This window comes from Lissotriton vulgaris, chromosome 11, assembly GCF_964263255.1.
Source record: "Lissotriton vulgaris chromosome 11, aLisVul1.2, whole genome shotgun sequence".
Classification (NCBI taxonomy): Eukaryota; Metazoa; Chordata; class Amphibia; order Caudata; family Salamandridae; genus Lissotriton; species Lissotriton vulgaris.
The window spans coordinates 261,000,608-261,026,844 of record NC_141699.1 but is presented as its reverse complement, the minus strand read 5'-3'; the positions used below and the strand labels follow the sequence as shown (position 1 = coordinate 261,026,844).

Sequence of the window (26,237 nt, the reverse complement as noted above, 5' to 3'; positions counted from 1 at the left end):
TACTATCAGTGTAAGATGGCAGTCACAAGTGAAAAACATACACATAAATCTTCTGGAGCTTAGAGCTATCTTTTTGGCATTGAAGGCTTTTTGCCCCAAGATTGCACACTCCTCATTCCTCATTTGAATGGACAACACACCAGCATTATCAACTCGAACAAACGGGGAGGAACGCGCTCAATAGCACTATCTACTCAAGTGCAACAAATCTGGACCTGGGCACTCAAATAACACATATCCCTAAAGGCAGAACATGCTCTAAGGGTATCCAACAGCCTCGCTGTCTCACCAGTGTCGACTGCCTCAAGCAGGAACTAGATCTGCACACTCTGGGCAAACTGTTCCACCTTTGGAGCAAACCGAGGTTATCCCTCTTCGCCATGCGAGAGAACAAGAAATGCCAGTACTTTGCAAATTGGCATCACCAAGAAGGATCGAGGGGAAAATGTGCTTTCGATGAGATGGTCAATAATCTATGCTTATGCTTTTCCATCGATCTCTCTTATACCATGGATTATCAGGAAAACTAAATGAAATCCATGTAAAATTCTCCTCATTGTCCCACGCTGGCCCAGGCAGTTCTTGGTCACAGAACTCCTTCTCCTGTCTAATCAACTTCACGTTCCACTCAAACCTATACCATTGCTGCTCACCATAAATCAGGGCCAGGTCTGTCATCGCTGCACTTCTTGGGCTGGTTACTGAGTACAATGAGTTTGCCAGGATAGATATTCCTTCAGTTTGTAGATAAATCCTTGTCCAAGCAAGAGCAGAGTCCACTAACAAGACCTGCAAATGGAAACGGTTTTGCCTCTTGTGTACACAAAATAATGTTCATCCCTTTTCATCCTCACCAGACCAAATCCTTCTGTATCTACTCACTTTGACTAAATCTGGATTAGCACATTCCTCCATAAGGTTTCACCTCGCAGCAGTCTCTAGATTCCGACGCGCCGGTGAGATGCCAAGATTATGGTCTTCCAGAATCATACAATAGTTTCTCAATGGTCTCTTCAGGGCATTTCCTCCAGTGAGAAAACCTCCACCATCATGGCTACTCTGTGTTGTTCTTGGCCAATTTATGAAAGCCCCACTCGGACCAATTCACAAATCTGAGTTGAAGTTCCTCACATGGAAAACAGCACTTCTGTTCCCTTCATGTGAACTTCGTCCTCTCACCTTCACTTGCTCATTATTCCCACTTTCAAACAAAAAAAACACGGTGGTCTTATGTTTTCTTTTTTGGCACCCCGTTTCTGGAACTCCCTTCCTAATGAGCTGAGATTGGTAACATGCTATACTCAATTCAGAACTCTTCTGAAAACTTTCCTGTTCTCACAAGCTTATGAATAACACTCCAAGATTCTCATTGCCGCAGTCCTTCTGTTCTTAGCGCCATGAAACCGCTTGGTGTAAGTGCGCCTTAAAAATAATTTTAACATAACATAACATAACATTCTGTTTGCTCTCATTTCCGCAAAGAGGGTTAGTGATATCCAAGCCTTTACCATAAAGGAACCTTTCCTTCAATTCAAATCTAACAAGGTATATCTTTGAACTAACCTCAAATTTATTCCCAGAATTCCTACGGACTTCCATTTAAATGAGCCTGTTGTATTCTAGACCAATTTCCCAAATCCACAGACAATAGCGGAATAATCTTTACATTCTCTGGACGTCAAGGGATGTATCAAGTTCTATTTTCCACAGAAGCCGTCATATCCGTACGGGAGATCAACTATTTGTATCACTCAGTAACCTCTCTCAAGGTCGCCCAGTTTTTAAGCAAACTATTGCAAGTGGATAGCCTCTACAGTCCCCTTCTGCCACAGACAAGTTGAGAAGTCATTGCAAGACAAGGTTAAAGCCCATTCCACCAAGGCTGTTTCCACCTCAACATCTCTTTTTACTGGTGTGCCCATTCGACATACCTGCAGGGCTGCAACATGATGCAGCAGGCACAATTTCACGAAGCACTACTGCCTAGATGAGACAGACAGGGCAGATGCAGCTGTGGGCCAAGCAGTACTTAGATACTTATCTCAATAAGCTAAGCCTCTCCTAACTTCAATCCCACCAACCGCTTGATTATAAGTGTATATGAATGCATTCATGCTGGGTTCTACATAAGTTCATATGCATCCTCATTGGCTGTAAAAGTTAAAAGGTTGTATTTTATCGAGATATATATATATATATATCCAGAGGATCGTCACACTGCAAGCTCGCGCTGCCAGTTCCCACTAATGGGGGAGAGCAGACCCTTTAGTTGCTGGTGCAAAGTGCTTTTTAATTTGTTAGTGCCAGCGCGTCCGCCATGACGCGTTTCCCCTCGAAAAGATATATAAATATATTTATAAATATCTATAAATAAAAATGTAACTGTTCGTTTGTTCAAAATCTCAAATCTCAATAAGTTATTCACCGATTGCTTTGAAATTTTTACACAACGTTGCATTCGAATATGCGAGTTTTTTTATATACACAACGTTGGATTCGAATACGCGCGTGTCGAATACGCGCGTGTTTTTAATCGAAAGCACAAACAGACACATAAAAATGTCAATGTGCGTTTGATAAAAATATTAAATCTACGAAAGTTCTTCACCAATTGCTTTGAAATTTTGACACAACGTTGCATTCGAATACGGCCATGTTTTTATATCATCAGCGTTGGATTTGAATACGCGCGTGTTTTTAATCGAAAGCACAAAGACACATAAAAATGTCAATGTGCGTTTGATAAAAATATTAAATCTACGAAAGTTCTTCACCGATTGATTTGAAATGTTGACACAACGTTGAATTTGAATAAGCGCGTGTTTATATATACACAACGTTGGATTCAAATACGCTCGTGTCAAAGACGCGCGTATTTTTAATCTAAAGGACGAACAGACCCTAACGATTGGGTTACTGCGCAACAACTACAATAGACGCATAGAGACAATAGTTTACATATATTAGGATGGACAGTTGGTTTCAGGATGGCAGACCGGGAAGTGGGTGGAGAGAGAGGGGAGGAGTTGGTTCACTTGGCAACATTAAGAAAGGACGCATAGAGACAATAGTCTACATATATTAGGATGGACAGTTTGTGTCAAGATGGCAGACTGGGAAGTTGGTGGAGGGATGGCGGAGGAGTTGGTTCACTTTGCAACATTAGCGCGTGTTTATATATAAACATCATTGGATTCGAATACGCGCGTGTCCAATACGTGCGTGTTTTTAATCGAAAGGCCGAACAGACCCTATTGATTTGGGTGCTGTGCAACAAATACAAGGGACGCATATAGACAATAGTCTACATATATTAGGATGGACAATTGCTGCCAGGATGGCAGACTAGGAAGTGGGTGGAGGGAGGAGTTGGTTCACTTTGCAACCCAAACAGACCCTATTGATTTGGTTGCTGCTCAACAAATAAAAGGGACGCATATAGACAATAGTCTACATATATTAGGATGGACAAAAACATATTGTATACCCACAAGCATTGTGAAATTAAACATATTAGAAACATGCGCTTATCCAGTATTTGGGTGTCTTTCATAGATTCACATGCCTGAATCATTCCCCGTCGTCGAGACGGGAGCCTCGACGACTGGGATGATTCAGGCATGTGAAGCTATGAAAGACACTAATACTGGATAACTGCAGTTACAGGTAAGTAACGCATTTTTTACTCTTTTCTTTCTTCTCTTCCATTTCCTTTTTCCTCTACCTCTACTATAGCACACTAGTGCTCAAAAATCTGAGGAAGTCTGCCTCTCTTGTGAGCATTCTAGAACGTGCTGAAACCTGACTGTTGTCAGAGATCCTTACCTGAGACCTCTCCCACGGAAAAGAAGTGCTTTGGAGCAGGCATTGTTTAACCCCTTTGCAGCGCGCGTCGGCCAACGGCCATCACAAGCACTACCTCCCTAGTGCTGAGCACATCCGTTGGTCGACGCGGTCCCTCCCACTCGATGGAACGCCCTGCACTGCGGCAGAATACCCGCCGCGGTTAAGGCGTTAAGGTATTTGCAAGTGGTGAAACATAGAGAAAGCGGACATTAGTTTTATTTTTAAAAGTTGCACGGACTGCAAGTAAGAACTTCCAGCAACATAAAGGGTTGACGGCTTCTATTATTGAACATTTTTGGCATAGTGTGTTTAAATTTAGCCAGTTCCCGATTTGCGAACTATAAATAATGACACTTGTCAAGACACTGCAATATTTAAATTAGGAACGAGAGCATGAGCAATATAACAGGGTTTAATTGAGCACACATGCTGGTTTATAAAGTGAAAACATGGCGCTCCTTTCAGTTGAGAAAGGCTTATTGAAAAGCCGAAATGCATCCTGAGTGCGGGCACATAGGGGTGCCAGAGCCTAACCTGGAACCTCATGGGAGGTCCGGGAACCCGTGTCGGCGCCCCAGTAGTCCTTCAGGCGGTTGTGTGCCTGTGCAACCGGGGGTTTGCCTAGATACGCCCCTCAAGGGGCATGAGTAGAGTTATTACCATAATGGCGCAGCAGATGGGTGGTTCGCCACTGTGCTGCTTGGCTCATCATGCAGGCAGGTGGCAAGAATGCGGCCTGCCCTTGGATCGCCCGTAAGATAACCCACTGTGATTACATAACGTTGTATGTAATAAACCTGCAGCAACTTTTCTCAATCTAACACTGGTGTCTTGTTTGTTATTTGTGGGATCTTGGGTCTGTTGCGGGGCGGGGGGTGCTGTTGACCTGATGTGACTAAGCAATGCTCCATCCGGTCCCCATCTTATTTAAGCCAGTAGGGGAAAGAATGTGGTGTACTGGCCAGAGCTGCTGACTTTGGAACTGGGGATCCAGGTTCGAGGCACCGCGTTAAGTTAGCTCAACATCCTGTGGGCATATAACAATATATTGAGGTATAAGCTGGCGCAGACACCAGGCAGATGGTCAAAGGATGATATTTCAAGTACAAGTTGGAAGTCATGGAGAAAAAACACATAATGATCCAATTCATAAAAATAAACATGGTTCGAGACCATGCATGTGACTATATGCAACATAAAAGTAGGACACAAGCAAACAGATGAAAAGTATGAACACTACATCTTCCCCTTAACAAAAACAAAAGGTAAGGAACACACCATGTTACAAGAATGTAAGGTAAGAAGCTGTATGAAACCTAAAAGGTAAGTGCATGTAAAAATCTTTAAACCTTGAGGACATGGACACATTTCGAGTAAACCTATCTGCAATTTCAAAACCATTAGAATTGAGACTACTTTGCAAATCTGCAGCTGTATTGCTGCCAATGACCAGCACTTCTGTCGTCCCCCGTTGAGTTTAAGGTTGCTGGCTGACATCCACTCAGTTACTTCCTTAAGGCAGGTTTGTAGGCTTGTGGATGCCCATTGAGCTTCACTTGTAAGTGCAAGGACAAGTTGAGTATCCTCAGCATAGGAGACAAATCTAAGCCATTTCTTGTACACTTTTTTGCCAGCGGGAGGACATATACTTTAAAGAGTGTTGGGCTCAACAAAGAGTCCTGTGGAACTCCACATTCAATGGGATATGTAGAGAATGAAAAAGGTTCACTGCGAACCGGGAAACTTCTATTGTTTAGAAAAACCATGATCCATTTAAGTGCAGGGTTCTGTGATAGTGGCATTTTACAATCTTTGGACCAGGATACAGAGGGAAACATTGTCAAAAGCGCCACTGACATCCAGCATGATCATGGCTGCTGAGCCACACCGGTCAAGAATGGCCTGAAGCTCCTTATCGCGCACCAGCAATGTGGTCTTAGTGCTGTTTCCAGGTCTAAAACCAGTTTAGGTGGGATGAAGGATGGAATGATTTTCTAAAAAGCAAGAGAGAAGTGTATTAACATGCTTCTCTAAGATTTTGCTGGCAATTGGAAGCTGAGAGATTAGTCTGTAGTTCTTGACCATCAGGGGGTCTGCCTGCGGTTTCTTCAGCAGATGTCTGCCTATAACATGCTTCCATGCAGGATGAACACTACTGATTGCCAAAGAACTGTTTATAATCTTCAATAAAGTAGGTAAAATTATGTCACCAGCTAGTAGTAGGACATCAGATGGAGCTGGGTCTACTGGTGAGCAAGATTTTATGGACTTTAAGATGGTACAAATGTCATATGAATATAGGGGTGGAAAAGATGTAAGTTAAGCTGTCGTTATTGGTTCTTCAAAGGGAGTTGGACAAGGAGATGTGTTCTCTGGGAGGGAATTTAAGATATGTTTTACTTTATTTGTAAAAGCAGTGGTGAAAATTTCACATCGCTCAGTGGAAGGCGGAAGGGCTGCTATACAAATAGGTATTGTGATCAGGGTGTTGACTACTTTGTATCGTTCTTTTGACTAATTTCTGGCACTTTAAATTTTAGTGCTAAAATAAAAGACTCTTTTCTGCCTTATTGCCTGCTGATATTTTATTACCAACTGTCTATAAAAAATGTGTTACTTACCTGGAACTGTGGTTCTCCAGTATGGTATCTTTTATAGATTCAAATGCTTGAATCATTCCCCATCATTTAAGTAGGAGTCTGTCGGTATCATAGCAAGCAATATGTAAAAGAATAGGAGACAGATATAGCATTGAACTGTAGTTCTATAGTCTATCTATGTCCTTTTTAAAAAAGGACCAAATATAAATCTTTAACCAATCAGGTTTCAGCACCCTCTAGAATGCTCTCAAAAGAGGCAGAGTTCCTCAGATTTTTTAGCATGAGTGTGCTATAGTAGAGGTAGACTCATATTTTAGAGCACAAGTGTGCTATAGTAGAGGTAGAGGAAAAGGGAGACTCTCCGGGGAGGAGGGTGGGTTGCATGTGAATCTATAAAAGATACCAATACTGGAGAACAAGTTACATTTAAGTAACCAATTTTCTTATACAGTATTGCGTGTTTTATAGATTCACATGCATGAATCAGAAAAGCTAGTAATAAACAAACACATATATATACATATATACATATTGCCACTGAATCCTCAAAAAATTGAGAAAGGACTGCACTCTAACTCGGAGTAACTCCATTAATTTTTATTTTCATTGTCCAAGCCAGCACTCAGTTCGTGTTTCGGCTTTTCCATTAGCCTTTTTCAACTGAAAGGAGAGCCGCGTTTTAACTTTATATACCAGCACGTGTGCTCAATTAAACTCTGTGTTAATGTTCACGCTCATGTTCCCAATTTAAATATTGCAGTGTCTTGACAAGTGTCATTATTTATAGTTAACAAATCGGGAAATGGCAACATTTAAAACCACTATGAAACCAGCAAACCATATGTTGCTGCCAGTTCTTACTTGCAGTCCGTGCAACTTTTAAAAATAAAACTAAAGTCCGCTTGCTCCATGTTTCACCACTTGCAAATACCTTAAGCGGTGACCAGCTCCAAAGCACTTCTTTTCCATGGGAGAGGGCAAGTCTCTGGTAAGGATTTCTGCCACGAGAGGAGTTTCAACCGACCCTCTCCGTGGTTACTGCTCTCTTCCTTAGCTTTTACATGGTGCTTTAAACTGGCCTCTTATGCCATGAGCAAACTGGAGTTGCGGTTTTGCCAGTTTGCTCCAAATCGCTGGTCGTGCAGACAATGAGAATAGGAAGCTGGTTGCTCCCGTTCACCTTCCCTCCAGGGGAAGAGGTTTTAGATATTGCTGCGCCTTTGTCTATCCCCAGGCTAGAGGTGCTAGCCAGCCCTTTCAAGGTCAGGAGTCATGGCCAGGGGGGGCCCTGGATTAGACAAATCCCGGCCTCAGTCAGTTGTTGCCTCAACTACTCCTTCTCCAAAGTAGTGACTATCCATTCCTCCCGGCAGGAAGTCCTCTTTGCTTCTTCTGTCACTAGTGGTGGGGAATATCAGATGCCTGGGCAGGTCAGATCATAATCTCTGGTTACTCGATCAAATTTTTATTGCGCCCGGCTCAGGTTTTAAAGGAGCCTCTTCTGCCTCGGAATCCTGTGAACCAAGTAGCGTTGCTGGAAATTTCCTGATTCTTTTTGAGAAGGCGGCAATAATCGAGGTCCCTCTCTAGAAAAGGGAACTGGGTTATTACTTCATCCTGTGTCTTGTGCAGAAATCCTTGGGTGACTACCGTCCAGTCTAAGATCTCAAGGGGGTGAACATGGACATTCTACACAGACACTTCAAGATGGTGACCTAACAGTAAATCCTTCAGTTGGTTCATCAGGGGACTTTCCTGACGTCCCTAGACCTGATGGACGCATACCTGGAAGTTCCCATCCACCTGACGTAACAGAAATTTCTTTGCTTTGTGATGGGCACAAGGCATTACCAATTCCAGGTCCTTCCTTTCGGCCTTTCATTGATGCATAGGGTTTTTACAAAACCCTGGTACGTACTATTCATCATCACAGTTTTTAAGTATACCCATACCTGAATGATTGGCTCTCCTTCTTTTTATAAGGCAGCAGAAGAGGTGATTCTTCTTGAAGCTTTTGGATTTCTCATCAACCACAAAAAGTCCTTTCTGTGACCCTCTCAGTCCCTGAGGTTCATCAGGGGCCTCTGCAGGATGGACCTGGGAATGGTATTCCTTTCTCTGGAGATACAATTGACTCTATTCCAACATCTCTCTTGGGTTCTGTCCCAATCTCAGGTTTCAGCCCGTCTCTGGCTGCGGAGTTAGGGGGAAATGGCCTCCACTTTGCAAGTTCTCCCCTGGGCACGCATCCATTTGTAACCCCTCGTGCATCACCTTCTTCGCCACTGGGATCTGACGTCTCAGGAATACAATGCTCTCATTACTGTTACCCTAGAGATTTGTGAGCCTCTCTAGTGGTGGTTGTCGCCTAATAATCTCTCATGGGCTTTCAATCTCAATTCTCCTCCCTCGGTGGTCTTGACGACCAATGCAAGTGGCAGAGGGTGGGAGGTGGTCTTGGGCAATTCCAAGGCCCAGGGCAGATGGTCCTACTCTGAGGCTCTTCACTCCTCGAACTGGAGGGAGTTGAAGATGGTTTGACCGGCACTTCTTTGGTTTGCTTCTCTTTTTCAGATCCAGGCTGTGTGTGTCCAGACATACAACCAGGTCTTGCAGATTATGTCAACCAGCAGGGGGGCATGCAGAGGGCTCTCTTTCTCCTCTCAGAAAAATTGGCCTGTGGGCCAAAAGGCATCTTTTGTCTCCCTCAGCATTCTATTTTCTGGTGAAGGAGAATGGCCCTGCAGATTTCCTGAGCAGGGTGTTTCCCTCATCTGTGACCCTGTGTCTGTCCGCCCTTCTTTTTAAGCAGATTCTCTCCAAACTCAACCTCCCCTGTCAGAATCTTTTTGCCTCAGAAGAGACTGCCTTTCTCCCTCAATTTTGCAGCCTTGTTCCTGCCAGGTCAGCCTGTCCCCTATTTCTCCCTCTGAGACACGGCTCTTAAGGAGTCTGCTGCCTCGACGACCTGCCAACCGGCCCCCCCTCCCAACCCCCCAACTGCGATGCGATCTTTTCCCCTGCAATATTCCCTTGGTGCTTCTGGCAATGACCTGTCCTCTGTTTGAACCTCTTACTTCAGTCGACTATAAGTTTCTTTCAGTGAAGGTTTTGTTTTTGGTGGTGGTTTTTCCTGGTTGCACTGTTGGTGAAATTGGGGCTTTTCTGGCTTCTCCCCCTTTTTTATGTTTTTCTCACGGCAAGGAATCTTTCGGCCCTGTAGAGGCTGGCTTAGTATATGGTGCACACTTAAAGGAGTGATGCACCTTGCACTAATCCAGGGAAGCCTTATGGTGATTTTTGTGGTCTTTGATAACCTTGGGCTCTCAAAGTGGTAGATGTGGAGAGAAGCCTTCAGGCTTACCTTGAAGGAGTGTAAAATAACTTTTTTGTACCACGTTTAATCAGTAGTATAGATTAGATGGAAAAAAAACACACAGTGTTTATGAAAAAGAAGTCTATTTGTTACACAACACAATCACTACTACACTGGAATATCTCCTAGACGGAGATATCAACAATACACATGAAAATACTTTCAAGAAATCAGGTAAGTAGCACTAATACACACTGGTCTCGAAGGGGAGACAAAACCACATAGTAAAGAAGTGGAATGCAAACTTTAAAGAAGAATGGGACTTGGATCAAAGGACTAAGAGGAGCTGGAAGAACTAGGAACCGCCCAAGGTAAGTACCCAGGAACCCTAGGGAGGCTATGTGCAGAGGGGAAACACAGCAGTTTTCCCAATGGAAGTCTATGGAGAAGTCGCAGTTGCAGTTTTAAAGAAAAAGGACCCTTCCCAGAAGAACCCAGAGAAACCCTTTTCGCGGACGGAAGGTTTGAGAGCTACCCCACCCATGGATGCCCCAAGAACCAGGTTACCTGCACCATGGAAGCCAGGTACATAGGGATGAAGTAACGTCGGAACCTCCCGTTAACGACAATGGAAGACTTGGGAAGAAAGGCCTCTGGAGAAGTCTCTGAAGAAGTCAGGTGGGATCCAAGAATGGATTCTTGAAGAGGAGAACCTGCATGCAGAGGGGACACAGTCTATGCCATGTAGCGGTGACCAGGAGGCGCAGAAGCACCATGTCCACCCTTGGCATGGAGCTTAGGAAAGTTGATGAGGACCTTGTCGCTGCAGCTTAGGGGACCAGGCGTCGCTGAGGAAGACAAGGAGCCGTACATGAGCTGTCCCACGTTGGATGGTGATGTCTAGGTAGTTCGTGTCCGGCGGGAGCACCAACAAGTTTTGGTAGCCGCAACTGGGGTGGAAGACAACAAGATTCAATTGTTAGGACCAGCATGGTCCAGGGGTCTCACGAAGTGCAGGAGAGTCAGAGCAGGCCCGAGCAAGCAAGGAGCCCACCAAAGTTTGAAAAGACCCTCAAGAGGGCCACAGGCAGAAGGCACAGGAGTCGCAAGAGGACCTCAGGCAACTCATAAAGATAGAGGCCCACAGTGAAAGGTATACAGTGAGGACGCTGATCTTCGAGGGATGAGGTGCTGGAGGCTGGAGCTTCTTGTAGCCTGAAACTTTCTGGAGTGGCGAGCCAACAAACCTTGACAAGTCAACGCAGTGCACAGGGGTTTTGTCCCAACGGCTCTGACTAAGGATACTGTCCTCTAAATTGCAGTGAAGACCGGTCTGGCCTCTGGAGAGCCACAAAACCACCACCTGTGTTACTGAGCCTTGGGTAGTCCGTAGGATGACAGGAGCAGCAGACCGGTCAGCTTTGTTGCGGTACCTACAGATGCAGGGGAGTGACTCCTTCACTCCAAGGGAATTTTTTTCGGATGTCCTTGATGCCCACAGATCTTCTGGAGAACCTGAGCAAAGCACAGATATAAAAGAGGCAGAAGATTTTCAGAAGAGCTAGACCAGGAGCAGCAGGAGTCTTCCTTGATGCAGTATTGGTTCCATGTGAAGTCCAACGAAGTACAAGTGTACAGACCGTCAAAGTGTCTTGGTTTCAGGGGTGAGTCTTGTTCCACGGCGAATCTGAGGACCCACCTACAGGGGAGCCCTTAAATACCCAAGGAAAGGGTTCCCCAGAGGGGAGGATACTACCCTGTCCTTTGTCCAGTGTTGCGCCAGAGCTTCAACTTTACTGTCAATTTGTTATTATGACTAGAAATGTGTGTGAACCTAGAAAAATCTACATCTCCAGTACAAATTATCTAGGCTCAACTTTAAACACCATGAAGAAGAAGTGTTTCCTTTGGGAGGCCAGATTGTGTACCATTTCTCAGAAATGTTTCCAATTATTACACAACACAAATCCCTCAGTAAGGCAAATTTCTTCTCTACTTGGCTAGATGGCCCGTGCATTTTTTGAGTCCCCAAAGCTCATCTCTACACGAGACCTCTACAGCAATGCTTGGAAGACTAGTGGTCACAACACCTAAATGACTGGGTGAACAATGTGATGCTAATGCTACAAACTCATCAATCACATCACAGGAGGCTCAACAAACACAAATCCTCAAAGGAGTCCCATTTCAACATGATCTTCCTACTCAGGCAATTAAATCTGACGCCTCTCTCCCCAGATGGGGAACTCATCTGAACGACCTAAGGGCTAATGGTCATTGGTCTCCTAAACAACAGCTTTATCACATCAATGTCTTTGAGCTAAAAGCTGTGCAGTTAGCTCTCAGGGCATTATCCCAGCTTTAACTTTGAACAGACTGCTAGTACAGATGAACAATGCCACAACCCTGTACGGTTTAAACAAACAAGGAGGATCAAGATCACAAACTCTATCATTAAAAGCACACTAATTTGGCACTGACTTATATCCAGGAATTTGTCACTTCAGGCAGCTCATCTGCCAGGTCTGCAAAACAAACAAGCAGACTTAACTCAGCAGATGTTTCAGTGCCGCCATCCGGAGGAGCGTAACACCAAATGAACAGTCTAAGAAAACTAAAATCCTTCCTTCCCCCAAGGATTTCAAGCATGCAGTGCAAGCCTTAGTGAATCCTAGATTAGACTATGGAAGTGCTACCCCCTCTGGATTATCCAGATCCAAACTGGCACCACTAAGCCTCGCTCAACGCTGTGGCAAGACTCATCTCCGGCTCAAAAAGAAACAACCATGTCACCTCTGATCTGGAATCCCTCAACTGGCTCCCATATGAAGCAAAAATTCAGTTAAAAATTGCCTGCATGCCACATAAAGCCCTCCACTTCAAATCCCACAGGTATCTTGCTCAAAAGCTCATACTTTCTTTCAGCTCCAGATCCTCCAGAAGCTCCAACACCCTTCATTTGAAACCACAGAGATTCCTAAAAAAGAAAGTGTACAACCGATCCTTCTCTGGGATGGCCCTGAGAATTTGGAACATATTGCCCCTTAAGTCAGAGAAAGAAGTCAAAGTACTCCTTATGAACAAATACCTTCCCTAGATTCCATGATAACCTTTTTCCCTCCACCACACTCGAGACTACTTTCACCGGCGACTTCTTGGTTCTCTATTCATTCAGCCCTGACTCTACCCTCACGTTTATTGACATTGCCTATTCCTAAAGTTTGTACTTAACATTATTTTGGGCTTTTATTGATGTTTCCCCTCTTCTCCACGAACCTTTTATAGCATTCCCTCCCTTCTCTGGTTGACACCAATGCATTGATATTGATTTTATTGCTATCACTGTGCTGCTCTCTGTAACTCTGTAAAGCGTTCTGACACCCGAAAGGGTCAAGTATGCACTGTAAAAAACTATCCAAATAAATAAGACACTGTCTTGTACCTCATCTTCAAAGACTGGGTTTATCCTGAAATAGACCAAGTTGCTACCTAAAAAACGCTCTGGGATCCCCATTCAAAGGGCAATGATCTTTTGATAAACTAGTGCAATAAATTACAGTACGCTTTTTCTCCAAAACCACTCATTTGTCAGTGATCATCAAACGCTAACAATCATATTCAACCATGATCCTGATAGCTCCGGAGTGGCAGAGATAATGGTGGTATCCAGACCTACTTCCCCTATCGTGTAAACCTATCAGGAAGTTGCCATGCAATCACAACCTACTGTCCAGAATCGGAGGCAGAATGTTCCACCCCAGCGTACAATCCTTACATTTGATAGTATGACTCCTGAGGTCATACAATACAGAAATGTAGGTTTACCTGAGGACTGTAACTGGATTCTCCGAGAAGCTAAAAGACCATCCATCAGAACGTCTTATGCTTTCAAATGGAAAATATTTGTAATTTGGTGTTGTGCTAAGAATTACAATCCACTATCATGCCAAGAAAATGCCATCCTTCCTTATTTACTGCACTTAGCAAACTCAAAACTGCAATTTTCCTCTATAAAAGTGCATTTGGCTGCTATAACAGCGTATTGTAAAAACCAAACCAAAGCAGCTTCTGCCACTTGGTTCACAAATGTTCCCCTTTCAAAAATGTGTGAAGCAGCAACATAAAAATCTTTTCACACTTTTACTAGACGTTAGTCTATATGAAGACTCTAGACATGATACTCTAGTGGGTCAAACAATATTGCAAAATGTCTTAATTTAACCCTAACTTGTTTCTTGACTTTTCTGCATGCTTCATTGGTATTTAATAAAAAAAAATCATTGCATTAACAGCCGCGAAACTGGGATATGCTTGCTACTCTATTCTGCGTTCATCAGTGAGAATCCTATGATGCAGAAGGAAATGTTGCGTACTTGTATTTCTAGTTCTCCATCCTAGGTATTCTCAGTGATGGAAGCTGCTGGCTGTCTTAAAGGTACAGTGTATGCGGAGTTCAGCTAATGCATTTTCAACCTGATAGGCACCTTTCCCTTCATTTTTGTTTCTGCATCTGCTGCAGGGTTATAGGTCAATGTTTTTATTTTATGGCATTTTCTCCACAATAAATGCTGCAATATGGTTCACACTTACACTACTGTATCTTTCTACAGAAAATAATCAGGACTTATGGAGGTGTCACCAGACTACTCAACATAGAGGTTGTAACCTCCAACGTCAGAAATATATATGCGTCAGTTATGCAAGGCTTTGAAAAGGTTTCTGTTTGAGTAGTGTTTAGCCTTATTTGTTTAAAGTGTTTGACGTTATGACATTACAATGGTGCCTCTGGCTCTCCCACTAGGAGACAGACAGCCCTCGTGGAGATGAATAGGGCGTGGTATCAACAAACCAGTAATATAATCTAACGTATTGCTGCTACACCAGCAACTCAAACAGCAACCAACATTTTTCAATTCTTTGGGGTTTAAGAAAATAATTGTTTTCACTAGTGTTGCATCTAGGTAGAAGATGATTGATTGATTGATAGATTGATTTCTGTTTATCCCTCTGTTGCTGCAGTCCATTTTCCCAAAAGCGCCAAGAAACCGTCTGGTGAATGCCGCGCTATAGAAATATTTTAAATTCAATTCATTAAACATTCATTTTAATCAGTGCTTAATTTGTGTTTATTATTGATGGGCACTTACTTTCTATTTTTTTTACAATAGTACCAAACGTTTAAAAAAACTACAGGATAAAAACATGTGATGGGCGTGCTTCAGAGGGTGCCTTTGTCCCACTTTACCTTGTTTTATAGCTATCTGCCAGTGCACATTTGAGTGAGATACCAACAACATTTAGACACACATAACGTTTAGGTGTAGGAGGGAATAATCAAAAGTAAAGATGTGTTTTATTGCCTTCTAAGACCAAAGGTGGCTGGCATAAGGTGTAGATGACGATCATCCCTCAGCTAGCGCTCAACTCCCAAACCACAGTAACGGTCGTGCCGAAAGCTTGGATTCTGAAAGAGAAATGGCGCCCCAGATTGCAGTAATCTGAGATGTATACGGTTGTATGCTATTTTGCAAACAGAGAAGTGCTGTTCTGTGAAAAAGTCTGAACAATGCACAAGGAATTGAAGTGAACACTATGGTGAACATGCTGCCTGTGTAACGAGTTACAGATCTCTAAAACATTGTGCGAATTCTTCAGTTTACAAACCAGCTTGACTGCCAAGTTATGAATCTGCTGCATCTTCTTTAGACTAGATTCAGAGAGCCTTAAGAACAGGGCCCTTGGAAAAACATTCTATATCCAGGAGGTTGCAGGGAATAGTGCTCGGTGGAATAAAGTGCTTCTCTCAAAACTGGAATGATGGATATGTCGGCATAATGTGCAGCATGTCTCCTAAAATAAGTTCACATTCCAAAACCCTGTCCATTGAAGCATCGTTGATATTTTAATATGGCCTTCTCTAAGTGCTTGAGAGTTGCAAAATATGTCCTCTTCTGGATGTTGCCAGTGTTCAAAAGGACATATTTGTGTTCCAATATGTGATGGGGACACATGTAAATGCGCCAATGTTTTTGTCCAGCCGCTTTCCTGTCAGATGAGTTGTTGATTTTGCTTGCCGCTGGGTGTCCTACCACCATGTCAGAGTGGTGGATGTGTGTCTTGCCCTGATGTGTTCCTCTAAGATGTGAAAGCAGCATGTGTGTTCCTCCCCCGCATGAGTGTTGTTGGTTTGGCATCCCCAATGTGCTCCTCTCTCAGATTATAGTGGTTTGCGTAGTCCTGGTGTGTTTCTCCCAGTTGCAAAGACACTGTTCCCACTTCTGTGTATTTCCTCCTTTTATGAGGTTTATAGGATTGGCTTGCTAAAGAGTGATCCTTCCTCAGGTGAGAGTTGTTGGTTCGGCTGGCCCAAACGTGTTTCTTCCACAGGTGAGAGTTGTTAGTTCTCCATTCTCAGGTATGTTGTTTCCAAATGTAAAAGCAGCTTGTCTTGCCTAAGAGTGTACCTGTCCAGATGAGAACAGTTAGTTCGACTTGCCTATGTGAGCTATGAGAAAATCTGTGCCCTCATTTTAACTTTTTTGATTTATAAACTTGTTGAGATGTATTCAGCTGTTGATTTGACTACCTCCAGTGTGCTGCTTCCCAGGAGTGATAGTTGTTACTTTTTCTTGCCCAGCTATTTTGCTTCCGGGAGTAAAAGCACAGTGTCTTGTACAGATGTTGTTTTTCTAGCCTTAGTATATTGTTTCCCAACGTGATGGTTGTCATTTTTGCTTACCCGTATGTGTTGTGCCCCCGTGTATTGTTATTGTTTTGGTTTGTCCTGATGTTCTCTGACACATTTGAGTTGTTGGTTTCTCTTGTACTGAGCTGTTGCTCCCCAGGTACATTACTAGTATGGTTTGCCCAAGTAAGTCGCCCCCACCACAAAACAGTTGTTCTGTCATGCTTTTGTATGTTGCTGCTGTCCGGGAGCGATTTGTTTGGTTTGGTTTTCCTCATTGTGTTACTTCCCAGTGTGAGTGTTGTGTTGGTGTGGCTTGCCCCAGTGCTTTTGTGTTTTTACCCATGTGAGAGTGGTTGGTTTTTCTTTGCCCCTTAGTGTTGCTTCACGGAGGCTTGTTGATATGGTTTTCCCAGATGTATTCCTCCTCCTTATCAGAGGTGTTAGTTTGGTTTTACACAGTAAGTTGCTCCAAAATGTGAAATTAGCACGTCTCACCTATTTCTTCCTCCTCCCGCAGGTGGCAGTTCATGTCGGACTCAGCAGACATTGGCTTTGGGGTCTTCAAGAAAACGAAGACAGGCGAGCGCCAGAAAGCAGGAGATATGATTGAGATGGTCACCACTGACCGGTACAATGCACATCTAGTACCAGAAGATGGCACCCTCACCTGCACCGAGCCTGGCATTTGTGAGTTAACGCAGTTTCACAATTTACTTCAGCTTTTCCCCCCCATCTGTATACGCACACGTGCCCTGTCTCTGAGAATGGCAATAAGTCATAAATGGAGTCCTTGAAATGATGTCAGCCACTGGTAAATGCCAGCCTCAGATGCTTGGTCATACCCCTTCCGTAAGAGAACACAAGTGTTAAACAGTCCTGGCCACCTTCAAGGAAGATATAGACACCCAGACATGGGTCTTCTGCTCGCTGTGCCATATGGCTGAGGCTTCCCTTGGCTGACCAAGGTCGAAATTGTTCTGTCCTGTATTCTCCTTCTGGGGACATCCATTGATAATCATTCGCACTGATGCGGGGAACTCATAGCACTTTTTCGAAAGTCACATTTTATGTACATCTTTACCTCAATGGGGAAAGCCAGGAAGTACATGAGAAACCAATTTCTAATGTAGCAGCTTAAAAGGCTATATTGCAATTCCAATAATTAATGTTCAAAGCAGGAAAATACATATTGCCTTAAAGTCATTTGAAAGGAAGAAAAGTGAAAATTATAAAACATTCTTAACAAAGCCTTTTGATTTTCTTATAAAGTGAATGAAAGGGAAGGTCTAGGTAGTGCAGTTTTATAGACTGCTGTTATGTTAGACTGAAAATGGACATTGCACCTTCAAGGACACATAGACCTCCGATGTCCCATCATGCCCTATAGGTTTCAGTTAATTCAGTTCTATTTACGGCTCCTGCTGACAGAATCTTGGAGCACTGAGCTCACCCTTTTTAAGCCTTTCCCCCCACAGAAACCCTCAGAACCTTTTTTAAATTGGCTCACTCGATGTCCTTTAGGACTGAGCTAATTTCTATGTGTTCTTTTTTGCAAAAATGCCATTTCGTATTGTAAAATGGCCAGAATGTGGCTGAAAAATGGATAGAACAGATCTCCACTGGATCTGTATCCTAAGCCTACCAGAATCCCATTGTCCCAGAAGATGTTGTCACCGCAGCTTCCTGTTCAGTGGCACCTTGAGAGAGCTTGAGAAGTTTTGCCTGTATGGCCAAGAAAAAAGTGAAAAAGACAGGAATCCCTTCCTTCTGAAAGATCTGAGGGGTGAGGAGAGGCTGCTCCCTCTACCAGTGCTCCAGTCTCACTCTGAGGATTCTTGCAGGGCGAGGTCCAAAAGGAGAAGTCAAGATGAGAAACAGCATCCCCGTTCAACATCATGGGCACTGATGTTAATAAAGGGTAGAGCGCCCACATAATCATTGCCATGGACTGATTCGAAGCTGAGAATGAAAAGACACTGCAAAGCACCTCTATGTACAGAATAGATACTGGCTGGCACACAAGTGCCCTGTGCATACATAGACGCTCCCAAGAAGCACTAACGTGAGCAGACATTGTCAAGAGCCCTCTTTGTTAGGAAGCCTTTTGTATACTCTCTTGCAGGACCATGTGCATCTTCAGCTCCCACAAACTTGGATATTATTCTTGTTTTGTGCAGGGCCTTAGCAGTGCTGTTCTGTTTCAGCTCCGCTGTACTTTTCTGCCCCCTGTAAGGGTAGGAAAGAAATAATGTTGTATACTATATTTTTATGGGCTGAATATATTCCTATACCTCCCTTTCAAAGCAGCGGAGCAGTACAGAAATATTGTTAAGTATGAGAAGTAGCCATGTTGTATTCCTCCTCCTGAAAGCATGCAAATACTCAAAATACTGGAGAGCAGGATAATTTCGTATTCTAGTTACAGTCCTAGAGAATTGGGGAAAATGTATTTCTTTGGACATAAAATGATGTTTAATGATGCACCTCTTTGTCACATTCACATGCCATCCGCCGTAACTAATCCAAAATCTCCCCCTACTGCCCAAAGTAGGTAATACTTCTTGGGACATAAAATCATCATAGTCATTCAGAATTCTTGGGAGATCCAACGTATGACTATCGGATGGCTAATTGTCCACAAGTCTCCCGTTCCCTTAAGTTGGAATTATTAAAACCTACATTACATCACAGTAATAATGTTATAGCTTGTAAAGTATCTTTCAAAGTAACATACTTAAATCATTTCCTGTTGACAAGTGGGAGACCGACTGTAAACGAGGAGTAGCCGTATGGATTCACCGTATAATACCTGTGTGACTCTTCGCATTGCACACTCGCCTTATTGAAAATAAATTGAATTTAGTGATATGAGTGTCCACTAATCCACACCTTCCAGAGGTCATCTCATCTTCAAATCAAATGATTCTAGCACATGTATACAAAAAAAGACTATAACCATAGGTAAGTCTCCTTTAAGTGAAGGAGAAAAAGTGGCATGTGAATCTGTGAAAGGTTAAAAGTGCTTGAAATCTTTAGGTACAGATTATTAACTTGTTTGTTCTCCAACGTTAAATCTTTCATAGATTCACAAGCTTGAATCAGATTAGTAAACGGTACCAAGCACAATCATCATGAACATTGCATACAGTGGCTAGGAAAGAAAATGAACACCATATTGCAAAAGAATGTGAAGAACTGCTTGTCCTACTGCTGTTTCACCTTCTGATAGAGCTTCCAGAAAGTAATGGCGTGTAACTGTGTGGCAATTTTTCTCCAACATTAAATCTTTTATGTATTCACATGCTTGAATCATTCCCCGTCATCAGGCTAAGAATCCACCGGTACATTAATATAGCAGTAATCAGTGTAAAAATATACAGCATACAATGCCTCTTGTTCATAGGTAAGAAACAACATTGTATCTTTAATAGCACATCCACCTCATTTGAAAGAACTCAAGCCTCAGCCAATGAGGTGGAAGCTTAAGCACTGTGAGAGAATCTATTTACTCTTGTGTTTTCAAGCTTTCATAGATTCACATGCCTGAATCATTCCCCATCGTCGAGATGGGAGTCCCCAGTATTTAAAAAAGCAATGCTTAGATAAATAGCAAACTGAAAAAAGACCTAGGCCCATTTCCATTTTGCAACCCATTACCCTTGTTATGTAAAAGAGACCAACATTGTCTCTAAACCAATCAGAACCTCTCATCCACTAGAACACTCCTGAGAGAACCTTTTCCCCTCAGATTTTCTACTGCACGTGGTGCTAGTAGGGAGTCTCCTTTGAGCTCTGCTCAAAATCTTCTCTTTCTACTTGAGATTGGGAACTTTGTTCTGTGGATTTCATCTGAATTCATAATCTTTCTTGCTGCCTACTAGTTCATTCTTCTAAGAATGTCTGGAAAGGAGAAAAAGGGTTTATTTAGAGCCTGTGCCACCTGTTCCAAGAAGAGGCTCTACACTGACGACCCTCATGCTGATTGTATTTACTGTGTTTATCTGGGCCATCAAGCTAAAGACTGTAAGGTATGTCGTACCTTTTCAAGTAAAACCCTGAGGGATTGTGAATGGCGCCTTTTGATATGGCTTTAAAAGCTAAAAGCCAGAAAGGAGGTTATGTCCAGTGATGGTGTTGAGGCATCCTCTTCTGCATCTAGGAGATCTCAGAAAAGAAGGAAATCTCCTCATGCTCATTCCTCAGAGGAACGTCCTGAGAAGGCCCTCAAAAAGACCACTCAAGGGTCTTCTGGGCACAGTCCCTCAAAATCTCCTCAAACTAGAGAAAAGGAGAGTAATGGACATGCTCCGGGGGGAAAAGCCAACAAAAAAGACAATTTCTGAGCCATCAAAATCACCCCCTCAAGTCAAGCAAGCCTTCAGGAAGCCTTCATCAATGCCTCCCAAGGTAAAATCAGCAAAAACAGCATCGTCAATGGGATCTTCGACGAAGAAATCTTCATCGTCGATGACAAAGAATGAGGTAAAGCTAATTTCAAAGAAGCCTTTACTGCCTGTTACGGTTGGCTCTCCGTCGACAGCGTCCCCATCGACGTTTGTTTCAACTCCGGAAGCATTGATGACGGCGTCGTCGACTTCATCAGCAACAGTGACAGTTTCGACAATAGGATCGGCGACAACGGGATCATCAACGGCAAAGACGATGACGGTAACTATGTCGTCAATGACGGATAATTGGTTGAGTGCGTTACTTTGAGTGTAAACGCATCCCTGCAGTTGGGCACACTTTTGTGGTTCGTTGCAGAAATACAACAGATACATTCAAATAAAGGAAATCTTTTTACTTTCAAAGATTCGTTTTTTGGTTGTTTTCTTTGCAAATTATAATTCAACGTTCATAGTATCCAAAAAGTGCTTCTTTTAGTACAAGGGATTAAACATAAAGGTGCTCCGATGCATTTCGGACCATAAGGTCCTTCTTCTAGGAGCGCTGTAAGAAACAGAACCAAGCGCTTATCAGTAAATGTATACAAAACATAAACATGAAAACACTAATTGCAGACGTTCACACTGGGGTTAGATCCTGGTAAAAGTGCGAGGTGACTGGTGATTTGATGGCGGAAAAAACATGCTGTTTTGTGCACTAAGTGAGAATTCTCAAGGAGGGTGGCAGCGCGATGGAGTAAGTAAATACATGCGGCTCGTTATTGAAAATATGGAAGGAAAGGGGTCATGCAGGCGGGTTGTGTGGAGTATTCGTGAGTTGAAAACAAGCAGGTCTTGAGTTGTGACTGATGGGTCAGACTGGTGGCAGTTCACGTTGAGTATCACACGCGTGCATTACAAAGTACAGCATACTGGAAACAGTGAATACATGCAGCTCGTCGGAGACGAGACTTTAGTAAATGTCATTAATCCCGTTTCAACGACGGATAAGACATTGCTGTTGGTGTCGACGGCTGCATCGACGACAATGGTTTAGTCAGGGATCTCGTTGACAGGCTCGTCGACGAGGGAAAAAACACCAGAAAAGTTGGAAATTAGCAGGAAGAGGAGGATTACGCCAGAAATCACCTCACCAAGCAAGATTACACCTCTTGTGCCATCACACCTGCTAGAAGAGCAGGATTCAGAGGAGGAAGAGGATGAAGGCCCCTTTGGCTACGCGAGGAGCCCCTCACCATTGCATGTAAAGTGCCAGGAGGATGATTTTGAGGAGGGATACAGAGAGTATCAGTATCCTCCCCAACAATATCACCAGGGCTACCAGGTAGAGATGATTGGCATGCCGTCTTCCTTAATTATGGATCTACAGTTTATGCTTGCGGACTACAGAAAGAGGTGTCCACCAACTCCGGCCTCTCAAGAAGTACAGTTAGCTGCTCCGCGCCCACGCTCCATTCCTACTACTCCAGTTAGTAGCAGGGAGTTACTGCCAGAGCCCTTGCCTAGATCCCCACATCCAATGCCTCAATCAAGTGGCAAAGTGAGCAAGGGACTAACGTCTGAGCATACCCTGCCAACTTAGGGCGAACAAAGCGATACAAAAGGGTATGATGGACGGAGCGTTTCCGCAAATCAAACACTCACCCCCAGTCAACTGATCTGGGTTTAATCCATCACCATTCTTTAGCTCACTCCGCCACCCCAGTTCAGACATGGCCATATGCAAATCAGTCTGACCCTGTGCCTCATGGGAACAGTCCAGCCCGAACTGCCAAGCCATGTCTTCCCTGGACCGGAAACAAGCATCCTGGGACCGGTTTCTAGTTCATAATCCTCATCAACCAGGATTTCTTGAATCCAGTGGCAAAGTGGGCAAGGGACTCACGTCTGAGCATACCCCGCCAGCTTAGGGCCAACAAAGCGATACAAAAGGAGATGATGGATGGAGCGTTTGAGCAAATCAAACACTCACCCCGAGTCAACTGATCTGGGTTTAATCCATCACCATTCTTTAGCTCACTCCGCCACCCCGGTTCAGACATGACCATATGCAAATCAGTCTGACCCTGTGCCTCATGGGAACAGTCCAGCCCAAACTGCCAAGCCATGTCTTCCCTGGACCGGAAACAAGCATCCTGGGACTGGTTTCGGGTTCATAACCCTCATCAGCCTGGCTATCTTGAATCCAGTGGCAAAGTGAGCAAGGGACTCAGGTCTGAGCATACTCTGCCAACTTAGGGCAAACAAGGCAATACAAAAGGGGATGATGGACGGAGCGTTTGAGCAAATCAGACACTCACCCCCAGTCAACTGACCTGGGTTTAATCCATCACCATTCTTTAGCTCACTCCGCCACCCCAGTTCAGACATGGCCATATGCAAATCAGTCTGACCATGTGCCTCATGTGAACAGTCCAGCCCGAACTGCCAAGCCATGTCTTTCCTGGACCGGAAACAAGCATCCTGGGACCGGTTTCTGGTTCATAACCCTCATCAGCCAGGCTATCTTGAATCCAGTGGCAAAGTGAGCAAGGGACTCCCGTCTGAGCATACCCTGTCATTTTAGGGCGAACAAAGTGATACAAAAGGGGATGATGGACGGAGCATTTAAGCAAATCAAACACTCACCCCCAGTCAACTGATCTGGGTTTAATCCATCACCATTCTTTAGCTCACTCCGTCACCCCAGTTCAGACATGGCCATATGCAAATCAGTCTGACCCTGTGCCTCATGGGAACAGTCCAGCCTGAACTGCCAAGCCATGTATTCTCTAGACCGGAAACAAGCATCCTGGGACCGGTTTAGGGTTCATAACACTCATCAGCCAGGCTATCTTGAATCCAGTGGCAAAGTGAGCAAGGGACTCACGTCGGAGTATACCCTGCGAACTCAGGGCCAACAAAGCGATACAAAAGGGGATGATGTACGGAGCGTTTGAGCAAATCAAACACTCACCCCCAGTCAACTGATCTGGGTTTAATCCATCACCATCCTTTAGCTCTCTCCGGCACCCCAGTTCAGACATGGCCATATGCAAATCAGTCTGACCTCGTGGCTCATGGGAGCAGTCCAGCCTCAATTACCAAGCCATGTCTTCCCTGGACCGGAAACCAGCATCCTGGGACCTGTTTTGGGTTCATAACCCTCATCAGCCAGGCTATCTTGAATCCAGTGGCAAAGTGAGCAAGGGACTCACGTCTTAGCATACCCTGCCAACTTAGGGCGAGCAAAGAGATACAAAAGGGGATGATGGACGTAGCGATTGAGCAAATCAAACACTTACCCCCAGTCAACTGATCTGGGTTTAATCCATCGCCACTCTTTAGCTCACTCCGCCACCCCAGTTCAGACATGGCCATATGCAAATCAGTCTTGACCCTGTGCCCCATGGAAACAGTCCAGACCGAACTGCCAAGCCAGGTCCTCCCTTGACCGGAAACAAGCATCCTGGGACCGGTTTCTGGGTATTACACTTCATCCGCCAGGCTAGCTTGAATCCAGTGTCACAGTGAGCAAGGGACCCACGTCTGGGCATACCCAACCCATTTAGGATTAGGCCTGGCCGGACAACTACGCTACGCTCGCGAAGTTTGCGTAGTTTGTGCTACATCGCGTTACGCGAATTGCACATATCACAGTGCAAAATCGTGTAGCGTAGCATGGATGTCATTTTTTGCTCGCTTGCTGTCCTCAACGTCAAGTTAGCGACCACGAGCAAGCAAAATGACATCTCAGCGAGACTTTTTCCTCGTTCGCTATCAGAAACATCAAGTTGCCGTTCGCGAGCGTGGAAATCAAACCTCCCGGCGAGATTTTCAACGCGGGGAGGTCAGGTTTCTCATTGCGAGTGGTCACGTATGCTCGCGACCGCTCGCAATGAGAAACTACCAGTCCGCGTTGAGAAATCTGCAGCTCGAGTAAAAATCTACTCGAGCGGCAGACAACGACAGCTCGCACTGTGCGAGATGACATTTTTTATTATTGTACAGTGTGGACAAGCATCCGGCACTGTGTGATCATCCCAAACAGCGTACTATGCAGTTTGCCTAGTGCTACGCGTAGCTCGCGAAGCGCATGTGCAATTTAGCGTAGCTACGCGTAGCGCGACTAGGCAAACTACACCCAGGGTTACTTAGGATGAAAAGTGCTATGCAAATAAATGATGGACGGAATGCTAAATAAAACATACATTCAACCCCAGTCTAGAGATCTGGGTTAAATCCTTCGTTCTTTTGCTCACCATGCCACCCCAGTTTATACCCAGCCATATGCAAATTAGTCTTGACCCTGTGCCCCACTGGAACAGTCCAGACCAAACTGCCAAGCCAGGTCCTCCCTGGACCGGAAACAAGCATCCTGGGACCGGTTTCTGGGTACTACCCTTCATCTGCCATGCTAGCTTGAATCCAGTGGCACAGTGAGCAAGGGACCCACGTCTGGGCATACCCATCCCACTTAGGATTAGGCCTGGGCAGACCACTACGCTACGCTTGCGAAGTTTGCGTAGTATGTGCTACTGCGCGCTAGCACAGTGCAAAATCGTGTAGCGTAGATGTCATTTTTTGCTCGCTCGCTGTCCTCAATGTCAAGTTGGCGACCGCGAGCGAGCAAAATGACATCTCGGCGAGACTTTTTCCCTGTTCGCGATTATCAACATCAAGTTGCCGTTCGCGAGCGTGGAAATCAAACCTCCCGGCGAGATTCTCAACGCGGGGAGGTCAGGTTTCTCATTGCGAGTGGTCGCGCATGCTCGCGACCGCTCGCAATGAGAAACTACCAGTCCGCGTTGAGAAATCTGCCGCTCGAGTAAAAATCTACTCGAGCGGCAGACAACTTCAGCTCGCACTGTGCGAGATGCCATTTTCAAAGATTGCACAGTGCGGACAAGCATACGACACTGATGTGATCATCCTGAACAGCGTACTATACATTTCGCGTAGCACTACGCGTAGCTCGCGAAGCGCATGTGCAACTTAGCGTTGCTACACGTAGCGCGACTACGCAAACTACGCCCAAGGTTACTTAGGATGAAAAGTACTACGCAAACAAATGATGGACGGAGTGCTGAATAAATCTTACATTCACCCCCAGTCAAGAGATCTGGGTTAAATCCATTGTTCTTTTGCTCACCAAGCCACTCCAGTTTAGACCCAGCCATATGCAAATCAGTCTTGACCGTGTGCCCCATGGGAACAGTCCAGACAAAACTGCCAAGCCAGGTCCTCCCAGGACTGGAAACAAGCATCCTGGGACCGGTTTCTGGGTATTACCCTTCATCAGCCAGGCTAGCTTGAATCCAGTGGCACAGTGAGCAAGGGACCCACGTCTGGGCATACCCATCCCACTTAGGATTAGGCCTGGGCAGACAACTACGCTACGC

The 26,237-nt window shown here is 44.5% G+C and overlaps 1 protein-coding gene across 2 annotated transcripts in view; it reads left to right on the top strand.

The window, feature by feature from the left end:
* Positions 1–26,237, top strand: part of LOC147679626 (SEC14-like protein 2) — a 501,045-nt gene that overhangs the window by 418,596 nt on the left and 56,212 nt on the right. For both annotated transcript variants that reach the window (XM_086943203.1, XM_086943204.1), the window contains one exon: positions 16,968–17,137. In XM_086943203.1, coding sequence (XP_086799329.1) covers positions 16,968–17,137 — 170 coding nt within the window. The remainder of the gene's footprint in view (positions 1–16,967; positions 17,138–26,237) is intronic.